We start from the raw sequence: 17,237 nt of genomic DNA, 5'->3' as shown, positions 1-17,237 counted from the left end.
AGAGCCACATTCAGAGTCTGATCCAGTCCCGGAAAGTATCCTGTCACAAGTGGGGCACTTTTGTGGTTCTTCTGTGGGAGGTTCTGGGTTTGAGGGTATGAGGAATTGGCTCTGGTTATTTGCTTCTGTACCAGGTCGGGAGGGTAATTGCGGGATGCGAAAGCTGTTTTCAGGTTGTTGGTGTACCGGTTCAGGGATTCCGGACTGGAGCAGATTCGTTTGCCATGAAGACCTAGGCTGTAGGGAAGGGACCGTTTGATGTGGAATGGGTGGCAGCTGTCATAATGGAGGTACTGTTGCTTGTAGGTGGGTTTGATGTGGACGGATGTGTGAAGCTGGCCATTGGACAGATGGAGGTCAACGTCAAGGAAAGTGGCATGGAATTTGGAGTAGGACCAGGTGAATCTGATGGAACCAAAGGAGTTGAGGTTGGAGAGGAAATTCTGGAGTTCTTCTTCACTGTGAGTCCAGATCATGAAGATGTCATCAATAAATCTGTACCAAACTGTGGGTTGGCAGGCCTGGGTAACCAAGAAGGCTTCCTCTAAGCGACCCATGAATAGATTGGCGTACGAGGGGGCCATCCTAGTGCCCATGGCTGTTCCCTTTAATTGTTGGTATGTCTGGCCTTCAAAAGTGAAGAAGTTATGGGTCAGGATGAAGCTGGCTAAGGTAATGAGGAAAGAGGTTTTAGGTAGGGTGGCAGGTGATCGGCGTGAAAGGAAGTGCTCCATCACAGCGAGGCCCTGGACATGCGGAATATTTGTGTATAAGGAAGTGGCATCAATGGTTACAAGGATGGTTTCCGGGGGTAACAGATTGGGTAAGGATTCCAGGCGTTCAAGAAAGTGGTTGGTGTCTTTGATGAAGGATGGGAGACTGCATGTGATGAGTTGAAGGTGTTGATCTACGTAGGCAGAGATATGTTCTGTGGAGGCTTGGTAACCTGCTACAATGGGACGGCCGGGATGATTGGGTTTGTGACTTTTAGGATACGTTCTGTGGGGGTTTGGTAACCAGCTACAATGGGGCAGTCGGGATGATTGGGTTTGTGAATTTTAGGAAGAAGGTAGAAGGTACGGGTGCGGGGTGTCGATGGGGTCAGGAGGTTGATGGAGTCAGGTGAAAGGTTTTGTAGGGGGCCTAAGGTTCTGAGGATTCCTTGAAACTCCGCCTGGACATCAGGAATGGGATTACCTTGGCAAACTTTGTATGTGGTGTTGTCTGAAAGCTGACGCAGTCCCTCAGTCACATACTCCCGACAACCAAGTACCATGGTCGTGGTGGACAAGGGTTCCAAATGTCTGCTTGTGTCTGTGTATGTGGGGATGGATATGTGTGTGTGTGCGAGTGTATACCTGTCCTTTTTTCCCCCTAAGGTAAGTCTTTCCGCTCCCGGGATTGGAATGACTCCTTACCCTCTCCCTTAAAACCCCTCATCCTTTCAACTTTCCCTCTCCTTCCCTCTTTCCTGACGAAGCAACCGTTGGTTGCAAAAGCTTGAATTTTGTGTGTATGTTTGTGTGTCTATCGACCTGCCAGCGCTATTGTTTGGTAAGTCACATCATCTTTGTTTTTATATAAAGAAAAGATGTTATGTGGACATGTGTCCGGAAACGCTTAATTTCCATGTTAGAGCTCATTTTAGTTTCGTTAGTACGTACTGTACTTCCTCGATTCACCACCAGTTGGCCTAATTGAAGGAAGGAATGTTGACTTCAGTGCTTGTGTTGACATGCGACTCATTGCTCTACAGTACTAGCATCAGGCACATCAGTACGTAACATCAACAGGTTAGTGTTCATCACGAACGTGGTTTTGCAGTCAGTGCAATGTTTACAAATGCGGAGTTGGCAGATGCCCATTTGATGTATGGATTAGCGTGGGGCAATAGCTGTGGCGCAGTACGTTTGTATCGAGACAGATTTCCAGAATGAAGGTGTCCCGACAGGAAGACGTTCGAAGCAATTGATCGGCGTCTTAGGGAGCATGGAACATTCCAGCCTATGACTCACGACTGGGCAAGACCTAGAGCGACGAGGACACCTGCAACGGACGAGGCAATTCTTCGTGCAGTTGACGATAACCCTAATGTCAGCGTCAGAGAAGTTGCTGCTGTACAAGGTAACGTTGACCACGTAACTGTATGGAGAGTGCTACGGGAGAACCAGTTGTTTCCGTACCATGTACAGTGTGTGCAGGAACTATCAGCAGCTGATTGGCCTCTACGGGTACACTTCAGCGAATGGTTCATCCAACAATGTGTCAATCCTCATTTCAGTGCAAATGTTCTCTTTCCGGATGAGGCTTCATTCCAACGTGATAAAATTGTAAATTTTCACAATCAACATGTATGGGCTAACAAGAAACCGTACACAATTGTGCAATTACGTCATCAAGACAGATTTTCTGTGAACGTTTGGGCAGGCGTTGTTGGTGATGTCTTGATTGGGCCCCATGTTCTTCCACCTACGCTCAATGGAGCACGTTATCATGATTTCATACGGGATACTCTACCTGTGCTGCTAGAACATGTGCCTTTACAAGTACGACACAACATGTGGTTCATGCACGATGGAGCTCCTGCACATTTCAGTCGAAGTGTTCGTACGCTTCTCAACAACAGATTCGGTGACCGATGGATCGGTAGAGGCGAACCAATTCCATTGCCTCCACGCTCTCCTGACCTCAACCCTCTTCACTTTCATGTATGGGGGCATTTGAAAGCTCTTGTCTACGCAATCCCGGTATCAAATGTAGAGACTCTTCGTGCTCGTATTGTGGACGGCTGTGACACAATACGCCATTCTTCAGGGCTCCATCAGCGCATTAGGGATTCCATGCAGCGGAGTGTGTATGCATGTATCCTCGCTAACGGAGGACATTTTGAACATTTCCTGTAACAAAGTGTTTGAAATCACGCTGGTACGTTCTGTTGCTGTGTGTTTCCATTCCATGATTAATGTGACTTGAAGAGAAGTAATAAAATGAGCTTTAGCATGGAAAGTAAGCGTTTCCAGACATGTCCACATAACATATTTTCTTTCTTTGTGTGTGAGGAATGTTTCCTGAAAGTTTGGCCGTATCTTTTTGTAACACCCTAATGGGAGATGACATTTTCAATTATGTACTTTTGTAAAAAAATTAAATCAAAATATTAATTAATATTTTGAGAAAGGTTATTAATTAGAAGCTATGTTTTGTTGTACATCCCTGGAAAGAGCATGCAAAATGACACCTTTCCCAGTTCTCTAGCTCAATTACAGCAGCTCCTAGGGCAATTTAAAAAAAGTCCCTTCACACATTTTTGGCTGGTTTTTGAAAAGTTTACATAGCCATATTTCAGGAATGGTTTGAGACAAAAAATTGAAATTTAGCATTTTTCTTAGTCTCAGTGCCCACTATAAATATACCAACTTTCAGCAAAATCTAAGAGGGTGAGGTAAAATAGGTCTGTTGATTTGACACGGAATGACTCGGTAGACTTCCGTACACCTTCATTGCAAATTTTAACAACTTCAGCTTATAGTACAAATAACATTATAAATAAACTACATTTAAATATTTAAGTTACATGAATTCCATGGAGGAGTGTAAAATGTAGCAATGAAACTTACATATATTACAGACGACTTTCTTAAAACTTTATATTGAAGAACTCATTACAAACTGATTCATAATCACTTAAATATGTTCGCCTAAGGCTTGGTTATCAATAAAAGACACTAACATTAAATATGTACTGACATTACCTTACTCAACAGCGCTGCTGTAGAATCTTTGTCAGCTTTTACTTCAACCGTTATACTTTCACCCAGAGTGTTTTGAAATTTATTACTCTCTTCTCCCTTTATATGCTGCGCTAATTCCGGAAACTGCAAGAGAGACAAGCCGGCTTGTCATTTGCTGACATCTCCGGACACTGAACCAAATGTTTTCGTGTGTTTACAAATTTCACATATTGTTTACCTGTTCGCCGATATCATGTTTTATTGTTTCTTGTATCAGAACGTCAGCCAGAGTCTTGAAATCGTGTACAAATCTAGGGTTTTTCTCGTCATCTACCTTCTCTTGCACAAGGAGCTCAAATAAATGTGCATTCTGTCGACATGCTCTTGCTATATTAGCTGCTTTTTCCGATGCTTGAATAAATGCACTTAACACATTCCTTTCCATAACGTAAGATTATATACAGATCTACTATTTACCTATTCTAAACCGCAAAGACGTTCTTCGAGCTACAGCAGCTGTCAAAATATAATGCATTTAACGCTTACAATGGAAAAATGAAGTGTTGCTGATGTCTTTCATAAAATGCCTTACTTTCAGCTATAAATTTTACTCTAACTAAAAAAAAAAAGAATCTTTACTCATTCAAATACAAACAATATCACCATACATTCCAAAGAAACCAATTAAAAGCTCTACTGCAAAGATACTGCAACAAACACATAATGCTAGTATCGATAGATCGATCAATTGAGATATTTACTATTGTCATCAAACACTGCAAAGTTTATATATCGTGGGATCTACAGTGGCACGTGTCGCTTGAGCACGTTGACTTACATACGTAAAGACGTGCGTGAATCACCCAAAATCTCACGTCGTCGCAACTGGCGAACGTAGAAATTAAATCTGAAGCCGGGTCTGCATACTTGCGCACGTTGCCCCCCCCCCCCCCCCCCCCAATATTTTCTTCGTCTTCGCGAGATGGCGCTTCTTGCTTACAGTCTTTTTTTGTCCGTTCAAGAATTGATATCGTGCACATTTTGTTTCAGAGGCCTGAAATATAATGACAGTGACAAAAATGTGTACGTTATTGTATATAATGCAATTTATGGAACTCTACGAGGAATACTCGTGTTCGTGGAACATTAAGCTTGATACTTAGAAATATGAAGGCTGAAGCAAAAGGAGACACTGTAAACGGTATATGGGAAAATGTACCACATATTGATGAAAATGGAGTAAAAACGAAAATCCCAAGTTTACGAAATACGTAAATGACAGAGAACAGTAAGGTTAGGGTTCAGTGGGGAATGGTTCTTTAACAAACACAGATTATAAGCCAACGTTGCTGTGGTTTCCTATTACTGATCGGCTTTTGAAGAACATAATAGTAGCAAGAGAAACGTATATTTCACCCAGAAGTGCGGGCATAAACTTGGAAATTGTTGACTTAGAGATGCGGTACGTATATATAGACGTGAGGTAAATGAATCGCCTGAACAAGATACCCTGATACGACTTTTCTCTAAATTGAAGTGCTGGCTGGTGTGGCCGCTACGGTCCCAGGTTAGAATCTGCCTCGGGCATGGGTGTGTGTGATATCCTTAGGTTAGTTAAGTTTAAGTAGTTCTAGGGGACAGTGATGACCTCAGATGTAAAGTCCCATAGTGCTCAGAGCCATTTTTTTAATTGAAGTGCCTACGAGACTCTAGAAATGTCCAAAACAACGTCTGTAAATTGGAAAATGGTTTTCGAAGGAAGCTTTATCCTCAATTTCCAGCTTCCTAATTAGCATTCTAGTCTCTCCCAATTCTTTTATCTTCGCAATCCACTGTAGAACCCAACGTCCGCGTCTTCTCTTTTTTCTATGAAACCATCCTATAGCTTTTTGAATTATAATGAAAGCCACGACTCGAAAGTCGGCACATATTAATCCAGGTGTCGCCATGATGAAAAGCTAAACTGTACCTGATTGGATTGAAAATTTTCAAGCCTGTGTGAATTGTTTTGTTTTTTGTTCACGTGCTTCTGCAAAGAAGTTAACTGTACATGTGTATTTTAGTGTATACTAGAGGTTAGAAAATTAATCGTAGTTTCTTTGTTGCATAAGTCTTGTGAATATCCTTGTGTAGGGCGGCTTCCTAGTGTAAATTTTCCCGTCGCCAGAAACTCCGTCACTCCACTAGATTTTAATTTTGTGCTAGTAGGCAGCACACAGTTTAGATCAGTGCATTATAATTTGAATATTTATCTCGTGCAGTAACTTTTCGGCAAACAGGATTTCTAATAACAGGTATCTGTAAATACATCAACTTCAATAGAGAAATTTATTTCTGTTTAATGGATTGCGGTCTCAGAGCACGGTGAGAAATCTGCATAGCAACTTTTAGTGTTTCTTTATTCTCCTTTGGTATATTTTCAAACTCAGTAGCGCCATTTGAGACCTTATATCTGTTTTATACACAGTACGATAAGGCTAGGGACTATGCTTATTGTGAGCAGTTAGCTGCTGTCCATAAACAGCTGGTAGCTACGTTGGCTACCGTCAACAAGCTTCTAGCTAATGCTCAGAGTTGAGGTGACGTCGGGGTCCCAATGACGAGACCTGCGACACCTTTGGTGCCACTGGAATCCCCTGGTGACCCGAACATCGCTGTGGCTTCCAATATACAACATCTGACCGGTTCATCCTCACTCCATGGTGGGTGGCAGGCAGAGGTGGGTTCACGAGTCACTGGGCGGAAGACGAAAGAGGGAACAGGTATGAGGTGCTACCCAGTGTTGACGATAACTCTGAGCCAGCACAGGATGACTCTCCTGCTGGGCCAGCAGTCGATTTTCCTGCCCAGTCCGGAAAAGTACAGAGGGTGGGTATGCTAGTCATTAGGAGCTCCAAAGTTAGGTGGTGATGGAGCCCCTCAGGGACATAGCAGGCAAGGCAGGAAAGAATTCCAGTGCACATTCGGTATATTTGCTGGGAGGTCTCATCTGTGACGTGGAGGAGGCCCTGCCGGCGGCTATCGAGTGCACTGGGTGCAACTGGCTGCATGAAGTTGCACGTATCAGCACGAATGACGCTTGCTGCTTAGTTTCTGAGGCCATGCTCGGCTCCTTTCGGCAGCTGGCTGATTTGGTGAAGGCAACTAGGAACGCACGCAGGGTGCAGGCTAAGCTGTCTATTTGTAGCATTGTACCCAGGGTTGATCGCGGTCCTCTGGCTTGGAGCAGAGTGGAAGGTCTAAACCAGAGGCTCAGATGGCTCTTTCTCGACCTCCGCTATTGGGTGCAGAACTGTAGGGCTCTCCTTAGTAGGTCAGGCTTGCATTACACACAGAAAGCGGCTACTAGGGTAGCGGAGTATGTGTGGCGTGCACTTGGGGCTTTTTTAAGTTAGAGAACCTCTCCCTTGGGAGCAAAGAAAATTTGTCTGTTAAATCAGCCACAGCGACCTCAGAGAATCTTGGTCCTCGTACATCAGAGACAGAAAAGATTAATATGATTTTAGTAAACTGCAGGAGCATCCAAGGAAAGGTCCAAGAATTAGTATCGCTTACTGATGGTTAAAAGGCGCAGATAGTACTGGGAACAGAAAGCTAGTTGAAACCAGATGTCAGTGATAACGAAATCCTAAGTTCAGACTGGAATGTTTATCGTAAGGATAGGTTAGTCGCCAGTGGTGGCGGCGTGTATATTGCAGTAAAAAAGTCGATAAAATCTAGTGAAGTTATCACGGATTCTGAATGTGAATTAATCTGGGTGAAACTGAGTATCAAAGAACAGTCAAAAATGTTGATTGGATGATTTTATAGACCACCTGGTTCAAGATCTGTAGTTGTAGTGCGCTTCAGACAGAACTTGCAGAATATCATTAGTAATTTTCCTGATCATGCCGTTGTAATAGGGGGTGACTGCAACTTGTAAGGTATAGATTGGGAGTGTTATGCCATCAAAACTGGTGCCAGGGATAGGGAATCGTATGACATTGTTCCGGATGTCTTGTCCAACAATTAACTTGAGCAAATAGTTAGAGAACCAAATCGTGAGGATAACGTCTTAGACCTCCTGGCAACAAACAGACCTGGACTCGTAATGTAGAGGAAGGTATCAGTGATCATAAGGCTGTGACAACATCTATGACAGTGGGTTCTACAAGAAATTTTAAGAAAGGTAGGGAGAACAGCAAGGATGACAGGATGCAAATTTCACAATATCTCAGCAGTCAATATCAAATATTCGGCGATGAGAACAAGTATGTGGAGAACAAATGGAAAAAATTCAAAGGCATCGTTCAATATGCCCTACACAAGTATGTTCCAAGTAATGTTTTGGGGGATGGGAAAGAGCCAGCATGGTCTAATATCCATGTTAGAAAAGCGCTACATAAATAAAGAGCACTTCATCTCAGATTCAAGAGAAATAAAAACCTAGCTGACAAACAAAAGCCAAATGAAGCGGAAATGAATGTAAGAAGAGAATTAAGAGAAGCGATAATTGATTTTGAAAGTAAGACGTTGTCAAATGATCTGAGTAAAAACCCTAAGAGATTCTGGTCGTATGTAAAACCAGTAAGCAGGTCAAAATCATCTATTCATTCTCTCAGTGATCACACCGACACCAAAACAGAAGATAACAGAGAGAAGGGCGAAATACTGAATTCGGTCTTCTGACGTTGTTTCACCGTGCAAGATCGTAACACTGTCCCTCCTTTTAATTGTCGTATGAACATCGAAATGGCTGATATTGAGATAACCGATCGCGGAGTTGAAAAGCAGCTACAATCGCTCAGTCGTGGAAAGGCTTCAGGACCAGATCAGATACCTATAAGATTCTACAAAGATTATGCGAAAGAACTTGCTCCCCTTCTAGCAGTGATTTATCATAGATCGCTTAGCAACTTAAGGTACTGTACCTAACGACTGGAAAAAAGCACAGGTCATTCCCGTCTTTAAGAAAGGCCATAAGACAGATCCATAAAATTATAAACCTATATCGTTGACGTCAATCTGTTGTAGAATTATGGAACATATTTTATGCTCAAGAACTATGATGTTCTTCGAAAATGAACAGCTCCTCTATAAAAATCAACATGGATTCCGCAGACAGAGATCCTGCGAAACTCAGCTGGCTCTGTTCCTCCATGAGATCCACAGAGCAGTGGACAACGGCGCTCAGGTTGATGCCGTGTTCCTTGATTTCAGTCAGGCATCTGACACCGTCTCGCATTGCCATTTGATGAAAAAAGTACGAGCTTATGGATTATCGGAGCAGACCTACGATTGGATTCAAGACTTTCTTGCAGATAGAACTCAACACGTCGCTCTTAACGGAACTAAATCGGCAGATGTAAAGGTAATATCCGTAGTACCACAGGGAAGTGTGAGAGGACCGTTGCTCTTTACAATATTTATAAATGACCTAGCAGAAGGCGTCGGATGCTCTTTAAGGCTATTTGCAGATGATGCTGCTGTCTATACCAAAGTAGCAACGCCAGAAAATAGTAAGAATTTGCAGAACGACCTGCAGAGAATTAATGAATGGTGCAGACTCTGACCCTGAACATAAATAAATGTAACATACTGCACATACATAGGAAAAGATGTCTTCTACTGTACAGCTACACTATTGATGACAAACAGCTCGAGACAGCATCTGCAGTAAAATATCTAGGCATAACTATGGAGAGCGACCTTTAGTGGAATGACCATATGAAACAGATACTGGGAAAAGCAGACACCAGACTCAGATTCATTGGAAGAATCTTAAGAAAATGTAACTCATCCACAAAAGAAGTGGCTTATAAGGCGCTTGTTCACCTGATTCTTGAGTATTGTTCATCTATCTGGGATCCCTATCATGTAGGACTGATAGAGGAGACAGAGAAGATCCAACGAAGAGCAGTGCGTTTCGTCATGGGATTGTTTAGCTGGCGAGAGAACGTTATGGAGATGCTAAACAAACTCCGCTGGCAGACGTTACAAGAGAGACGTTGTGCACCACGGAAAGGCTTACTATTGAAATTTCGGGACAGCACTTCTCAGGAAGAGTCAGTCAACATATTACTTCCCCCACATACTTCTCGCATATTGACCACGGGGAGAAAATTCGAGAAATTAGAGCCAATACAGAGGCTTACCGACAACCATTCTTTCCACGCACTATTCGTGAGTGGAACAGGATTGGAGGGATCAGATAGTGGTACCGAAAGTACCCTCCGCCACACACCATTAGTGGCTTGCGGAGTATGATGTAGGTGTAAAATTGTCAGTAGTGCACGTTGAAGTCAATTGACACATACAAACATGCTCGTGTAAAACCCACTTTGTTAGACTGCGATTATTATTATCTGTGGTTTGTAGCTCTTGCAGTGACCGTGTTTCAAGACAAAATTATTGGATCCAGGTCCACCTGTTAAGCGAAAAACTGTGTCTGATATAAAACCAAACAGGATTCAGTGTGCTTGTCCCATCCTCATGGGTTATTCTTCAAGGGCAGTTCGCACTGACTGACACGGCACCGGCACATTAGGGTGTATTCACACCGTCCATCACGTCAAGGCACCTCTCATCAAGTCAATTCAATTCATGTGATCTCAGCTCGCATGGCTGTCCACGACTGTTTTTTCAAGCGAATTGTGGTCTTCGCAAAACTATTCTCAACTGTTTATAAACGCAAAGTGCACATACGGAACACGGAAGTTCGTGTACGTGAATGCTGGAGTATGCGGAAAGTACATTTGTCAGACTCAAATGATTTGCAGCGTGCACGAATGGCTTGTATATTAGAGAAGGAAAACAGAAGTTCGTAACACAAAAAAAAAGCATCGGTCGGAGATATGACACTGTTGGGTATAGTAGGGGAATTTGACACCCTACAGGTCTACAGGAAGAATAGTGTGTTTTATTAATATTTTAGAACGTCGAAAGTCCTAATCTTTTTCATTTGTTACGCCAAATTGCACCCAGAATTACTAAAAGGAACACAGTGTTATGAGCTCTGTTTACATCCCATTACCAGTTGGTTTAAGTTTAGTTGCCAGTCCAGTGCAAATTTTTTTGCAATTGTGATCTCTCTCTCCAAATACCTTTCCCTTTAAGATTTATAGGTTTTCCTTTCATCTCATATTTGGCTTTAAATAGTTCAAGTGCCATATTTCTACTTGAGATAGATAGTCAAACAAAAATATTGACCGCTGATGCTTGCAAAAATTTTTCACACACAATCCGGAGAGCTACTTAAAAACAAATAAGCCTGCTTCAAACACGCTTTTAAACAAACAATTCTATTACATTACTTTCACAAGACATTTTGCTATCTTAGCAATGCCTGAAAGTTTCAGTCCATTTCTTTATCAAACATTACAAATGCCTGACAATATACAAACAAATTTCACTAATATTTAACCTTATTCTACTCACATTACTTTTTTCACTTGCAACAATATGTAGTTCATTTAATTGGAAAATATTAAATACTGTATCGGTATGTATAAAAATCCATTTTATACACACAATAGAGGACAAGTAATTTAGTACACTAATGTCTTAGATTACAGACAGCTGCCGCATCACATCAATTAATCCTTCATCATGTATTATAAAATATAAATTTGAATAAAATAAGTACCGAAATGAAACAATTTATTACAAATGACAAAAGTAACAAACAACAGTGACTAAGGGTAACAACTGACATCAACCACAGCGAAACCACGTATGGAGATGAGCTGTGTATCAGGAGAAAATCAGCTTGTGGGTCACATGTTCAACAATGAATATGATGTCAGACATTAAACCTTTCAGTATTACGATGATGATAATTGAAACCAACAGGCGTATTGTATGTAATCCAACACCGTTTATTCAAAACATGCCACGCCAAAAAGCATCATCTTCAGGCACCACGCATAATCTGCCATCAACATACGAACAATAATGACAAATATCAACATTTAGTATTTCTTGGAAACGGTAAAACTCATTATTAAGTATATAAGCCCACACGTGCAGCCCACAAAATTGAGCACGGTGGGTCCAAAAACAGCTGGATTCTGTATCAGTAACAAACCCACCAACAGACAGGGGAGTTTTCATCTGACCCTTGGTGGGCTTGTTACTGATACAAAAACCAGTTGGTTTTGGCCCCGCTTGGTTATACATGCAGGCATACATGCTTAATAAGTTGTACTGTTTCTGTCTGAAGGCACTGTCGGTCTTTGTCATTGCAATTTTTATGCTGATGGCAAATTACGATTGGGGCCTGAAGATGACGCTTTTTGGTGCTGAAACTGGTAGCATGATTTGAATAGACAACGTTGGATTAAAATATAGCTGTTGGTTTCAGTAATCATTATTCAAGCACTTCATGTCTGGGTCTGTCACACTGTCCTCGATAGATTACAAGGGATCAAATTTTTCTTCCCAAGAAACCTTGACGTTCTTTGCTGACATACCTGTGAACAATGTCATTGCGACAGGCTGTGGTGCATGCAGGGTGGTGTAGTGGTTAGCATGTCTGTCTAGTGTGTTGTCTGTCACAATTTCAAGCCTGACCAACAGAAACTGTCATTAAGTATTTATCATTTCGAGGGTTCTTGAAATATATTTGTAATGTTTGTATGTTCTGGAATATTCAAGATTTGAATAAATGCCAGCATTCTTGAATATCCAATGTTTGTATAAATAGCAGACTCTCCACCATGGAGGACAGTTCTGTTCTTGCCTGTATCATGGTGTTTGTATGTATGTTATTTCAGTACTAAGTGTAGTATTTCAGTGATGAGTCTGCTTTTGGATTTGGGAAAATTTGGAAATTTGTGGTAAGGCCTTATGGGACCAAACTGCTGAGGTCATCGGTCCATAAGCTTACACACTACATAATCTAACTTAAGCTAAGGACAACACACACACCCATGCCTGAGGGAGGACTAGAACCTCCAACAGGGGGAGCCGCATAGGCCGTGACAAGGCACCTTAGGCCGCACGGCTATCCTGTGTGGCTTGGATTTGGGCTTGAGTCTGGCTACCATGTGGTATTCTTCAGTGAGTATGGTATGTACTTCAAACATCATCTTCACCATTGCTCCAGTTATGCAACACAGAAACCATGGCCTACATGATAGGAACTGGAGTATAAAGTGGTACATTATTGCCAAGATCCGTGTACTCGGAAGGCAGAAGGATTCCAAACTGGAAATAAGCCAGCTGCACATCAGGCACCGATCAGCATTTTCTGGAGATGCTGGTTAGGACCCAATGAAATGGCTGTAAGGATTGGACTGAGTCGCCAGATACAACAGGCTTGTACAAATGATGTTGCAGTGCCTGTGTTCTTCTGAACTATGATGTGATTTTCCTTTAGACATGCACATGGCGACTACAGCTGTTATGAAATGACAATAATGAAAATTCATGCTGGATTGGGACTTGAACTCCGATTTCCCCATTATTGTGAGCAGTTGCCTTATCATTTGGCTGTCCATGCCAGACTCGTAGCTAGACCCAGACCTCCATAAGTCGTCGACCATGCATCCATTATGTATATTCCTGTATATATGAGACTTTTTGCTTGAAAGCCACTTGCCTGGTGCCAGCGGATAAATACAATATTGCAGTCCCTGTGTTATTCTGAATTATGATGCAATGTTCTTTTGGACATGCATGCATGAATGGTTGCTCATCATCCCAGCTCATCTACGGCCAGCTGTGCTGAAGTATTTCCAAGACAGGCCAAACTTTGCACACATCTGGTCACCTGAGATCCACAAAGACTGTAGGCAGAATCTAACACAGGTATCACTGTCCAGGTCTCTAGCGATCCGTTAAGACACTACAAGGTGGTCCAAAAGTCCGGAAACACCCTGATAAAATCCAAATGGAGTAGCAAACAAGGAAACACAGTCTGTACACACGAGGAACGGAAGGGGAAAACTTTATAGGCTATGCCACCAACATGGCGGTCATCTTGAAAGCCGCCATCTTGGATTCAACTCCAAAATTTCAAATGGGAATGTGGTCATGTGACATATCAAACAGAGAATTTCACCAGAAAAACAATGCCGTTCTTATTTTAAACACAACTTTATTCATTCTCGGGTTATAGCCAGTTACATGCGGCAGCAGTGGGACGATCGGCAGCATGAGTATTACGTACTGAGAAGTCATAAAATGGAGTCTGAAACGGTGCAAAGTGACTATCCCATGCCTGATATGTTACATGTGTTCAACTGTTAGGTATCATTTACTCATGCTAACGTTTTAATCATTGTTTCCTTATTTACAGGTTACAAAATGTCCTTAACACATGAAGAACGCACTGAAATCATCTTGATATCAGGAGAAAGAAGCACATGGGCCATTGCTGAGGATTTCAACAGTCGTCACCCAACCAGACAGCCCATCACTTACAGCGCAGTTGCCAAGCTTTTCGCCAGATTCCAAGCAACAGGTTCTGTCGCAGATAAACCTAAGGCTGGAAGACCAAAATCCACCATCGATGAAGCAACAACAGTGAGTGTGTTGGCATCATTTAGCAAGAGTCTGCAACGGAGTACTCGTCGCCTGCCACAAGAATGTGGGGTTAGCCATACCTCCATACTGCGAATTTTATCGCAGCACAAATGGCACCCGTACAAAATTCAGCCGCTCCAACACCTGAACGAGGATGACCCAGACCGCCAGGTACAGTTCGCAGAATGGGTGACACAGCAGCTGCAGATAAACCCATGTTTACCCTACCAGGTGCTGTTCAGTGATGAAGTCAATTTCTTTATCAATGGTGAAGTGAACAAGCAGAATCACAGATACTGGTCCGACACAAATCCGCACTGGACTGATGCTTCCAAAACGGTGGAGTCACAAAAAATGATGGTCTGGTGTGGTGTGTGGAGTACCAAAGTCGCTGGACCCTTTTTATTGATGGTACGTTAATAGCCAACGGTTATCTGAGGTTATTGGATGAAGAGGTGTTTCCCTCGTTGTTAACGGTGGATGGGACATTTCCGGAATTCTTCCAGCATGATGGAGCCCCACCACATTATGGGCACAATGTGCGAGCATAACTGGATGTGCACTTCCCTAAAAAATGGTTTGGTCATAGAGGTGTTGTGGAGTGGCCACCATGTTCACCAGATTTGACTCCTTTGGATTTTTATCTTTGGGGTCATGTCAAAGCACTGGTTTATCCTGTGAAAATACAGGATATGCATGATCAAAAGCAGCACATTGTTGATGCATGTGGTCAAATTGAGCCAGATGTGTTGGTCAAAGTTCATCAGGACTGGGTTCAGAGGATATCATTAACAATCCAAAATAATGGACAACATATCGAGCCATTCCTATGTCTGATGGTGGTCTGTCGGGACTGTGTAACTTCGGCATAATGTCTCTTCGGCACATAACACACATGCTGCCGAGCGTCCCACCGCTGCCACATGTAACTGGCTATAACCCGAGAATGAACAAAGCTGTGTTTAAGATAACAACGGCTTTGTTTTTCTGGTGAAATTCTCTGTTTGATATGTCACATGACCACATTCCCATTTGAAATTCTGGAGTTGAATCCAAAATGGCGGTTTTCAAGATGGCCGACATGTTGGTGGCATAGCCTATAAAGTTTCTCCCTTCCCATTCCTCGTGTGTAGGGAATGTGTTTCCTTGTTTTCTACTCCATGTGAATTTTATGGGGGTGTTTCTGGACTTTTGGACCACCCTGAATAAGAGACCATGTAAAGTATGCCAAGCATCGAAGCATGTACTGTACTTACCTCATGATTGCGTGGGTATTGTTCTGAAAAAGCTGCGAAACTTTGGTTAAAATGACTCGGTGAAGCTGGCCGAAGTGGCCGAGCGGTTCTAGGCGCTTCAGTTTGGGACCGCGCGACCGCTACGGTCGCAGGTTCGAATCCTGCCTCGGGCATGGATGTGTGTGATGTCCTTAGGTTAGTTAGGTTTAAGTAGTTCTAAGTTCTAGGGGACTGATGACCTCATAAGTTAAGTCCCATAGTGCTCAGAGCCATTTTTTCGACTCGGTGAAGGAGCAGAGTTGCCAGTTCATACTCAATATGCCATGTGCTTGTGCAATCAACAGTTGTGCACATACACAAAAAACATGTAAGACGAATACCCCATATAGGAGCCTGCAGCACTGCTGGTTGTGGCTATAGAAAAGGCGACACACTAAGCATGTGCAGAACAAGAAACAGCTGGGTTGGCTGCCATCGGGCCCCTGTCACTCGACTAAGAAATATCAATCACAAGTTTGTTTTATTGAAAGCAAACACGTGATAGTGAAAAAGTTTACTATGTTATGGATAGACAGTTCTCTGTGACTGTCCATCATAATAGCAGTAGACGCGAAAATGGATAGCGACAATGATGGTGATAATTAGCTAACTGGACAAAATATTGCTCGTCTGCATTCAAATCCTATCTGAGTTAAAAATAGTTAATTCCTGTTAATTTCAATGTGAAATAAATGAATATGATATTTAAAATGTTGTTACAGCTATCATTCACGTGAATGAAACGGGAATTAACTTTATGATGGAGTGAATTTTGTAATGTTCGTAATATTTTATTGTTACAAATAAAGGCTGTCAGCACCGAGTATGCCATATTTGGTTCCTAGAGAAGCCACTGTGTTTACGTAAATGTCATTTGCTGTACTTAGATACTATATCTGCTGTTCCTTTTTAGGAATTTTCTCTGTGTGAAGTTAAATTTTCACAGATAAATAAGAAACCAACCACAAACCTTTATCTTCATGTGTGTAAAATACATATTCATAATTCAAATTCTCTTAGGGAAATTTATTTTGTTTACATTCAGATTAATTCAACATTAAGATGGCAAACAAATTGTTAAAGGCATGAATAGTTTTTGCTATGGATGTGGTGGAGTGACTTTTGTTTCTCAGAAGTGACAATTTATTTCATTAGTGTATTTCTGAAGATATGCCAGGAGCTAGGTTATAGTATGTCGCTCAAGATGTACTTTTTGGACTCACATCTAAACCTTTTTGCACGCCATTGTGCCACTGAATGGCAAGCATGGAGAGCATTTCCATCAAGATGTTACAGAACTGGAAAGAAGGTACCAGGGCAAATGGAACTCAGGTACGCTTGCAGACTATTGTTTGAAAGTTATGAGAGATGCTCCAGAAGTCGACTAAAGGAAACCAAATGCTCAGCTGAATAAGAAAACACTATTTGAAAAAGATAAAGCCACTTTAGTCTTACGCCCTTTATTTAAACGTACAAATGTGGTAGAATGATCCTAGTGGAGAATTGCAACAAAAGCTAGTTGTTCAACAACGCTGGTATCAGTGGTAACGTGCACATTTTCACTCCCTTAGACATGATTCTGGATATCCACGCGGCACAGATGCCTGCCAGGAACGTCATATTGTAAGGACAGCAGCAGCAGATTGAGGGTTTGTGAGCTCAGATGTTTCAACACGAACTGTTGCGAACCACTTATTAGAGGTGGGGCTATGGGCACACACATGTC

General features: G+C 42.2%; 1 protein-coding gene across 1 annotated transcript in view; it reads right to left on the bottom strand.

The window, feature by feature from the left end:
• LOC124552453 (inositol polyphosphate 1-phosphatase) overlaps positions 1-4,367 on the bottom strand; it is a 41,439-nt gene extending 37,072 nt beyond the window's left edge. Inside the window, exons 1-2 of the mRNA XM_047126730.1 lie at positions 3,970-4,367; positions 3,753-3,875 (exon numbers count right to left, since the gene is read on the bottom strand). Coding sequence (XP_046982686.1) covers positions 3,753-3,875; positions 3,970-4,176 — 330 coding nt within the window. The 5' untranslated portion in view covers positions 4,177-4,367. The remainder of the gene's footprint in view (positions 1-3,752; positions 3,876-3,969) is intronic.
• Positions 4,368-17,237: the final 12,870 nt, after the last annotated feature.

This window comes from Schistocerca americana, chromosome 10 (genome assembly GCF_021461395.2).
Source record: "Schistocerca americana isolate TAMUIC-IGC-003095 chromosome 10, iqSchAmer2.1, whole genome shotgun sequence".
NCBI classification, from domain to species: domain Eukaryota; kingdom Metazoa; phylum Arthropoda; class Insecta; order Orthoptera; family Acrididae; genus Schistocerca; species Schistocerca americana.
Note: the sequence above shows the minus strand (reverse complement) of the source record. Positions and strands in the feature narration are given on the sequence as shown.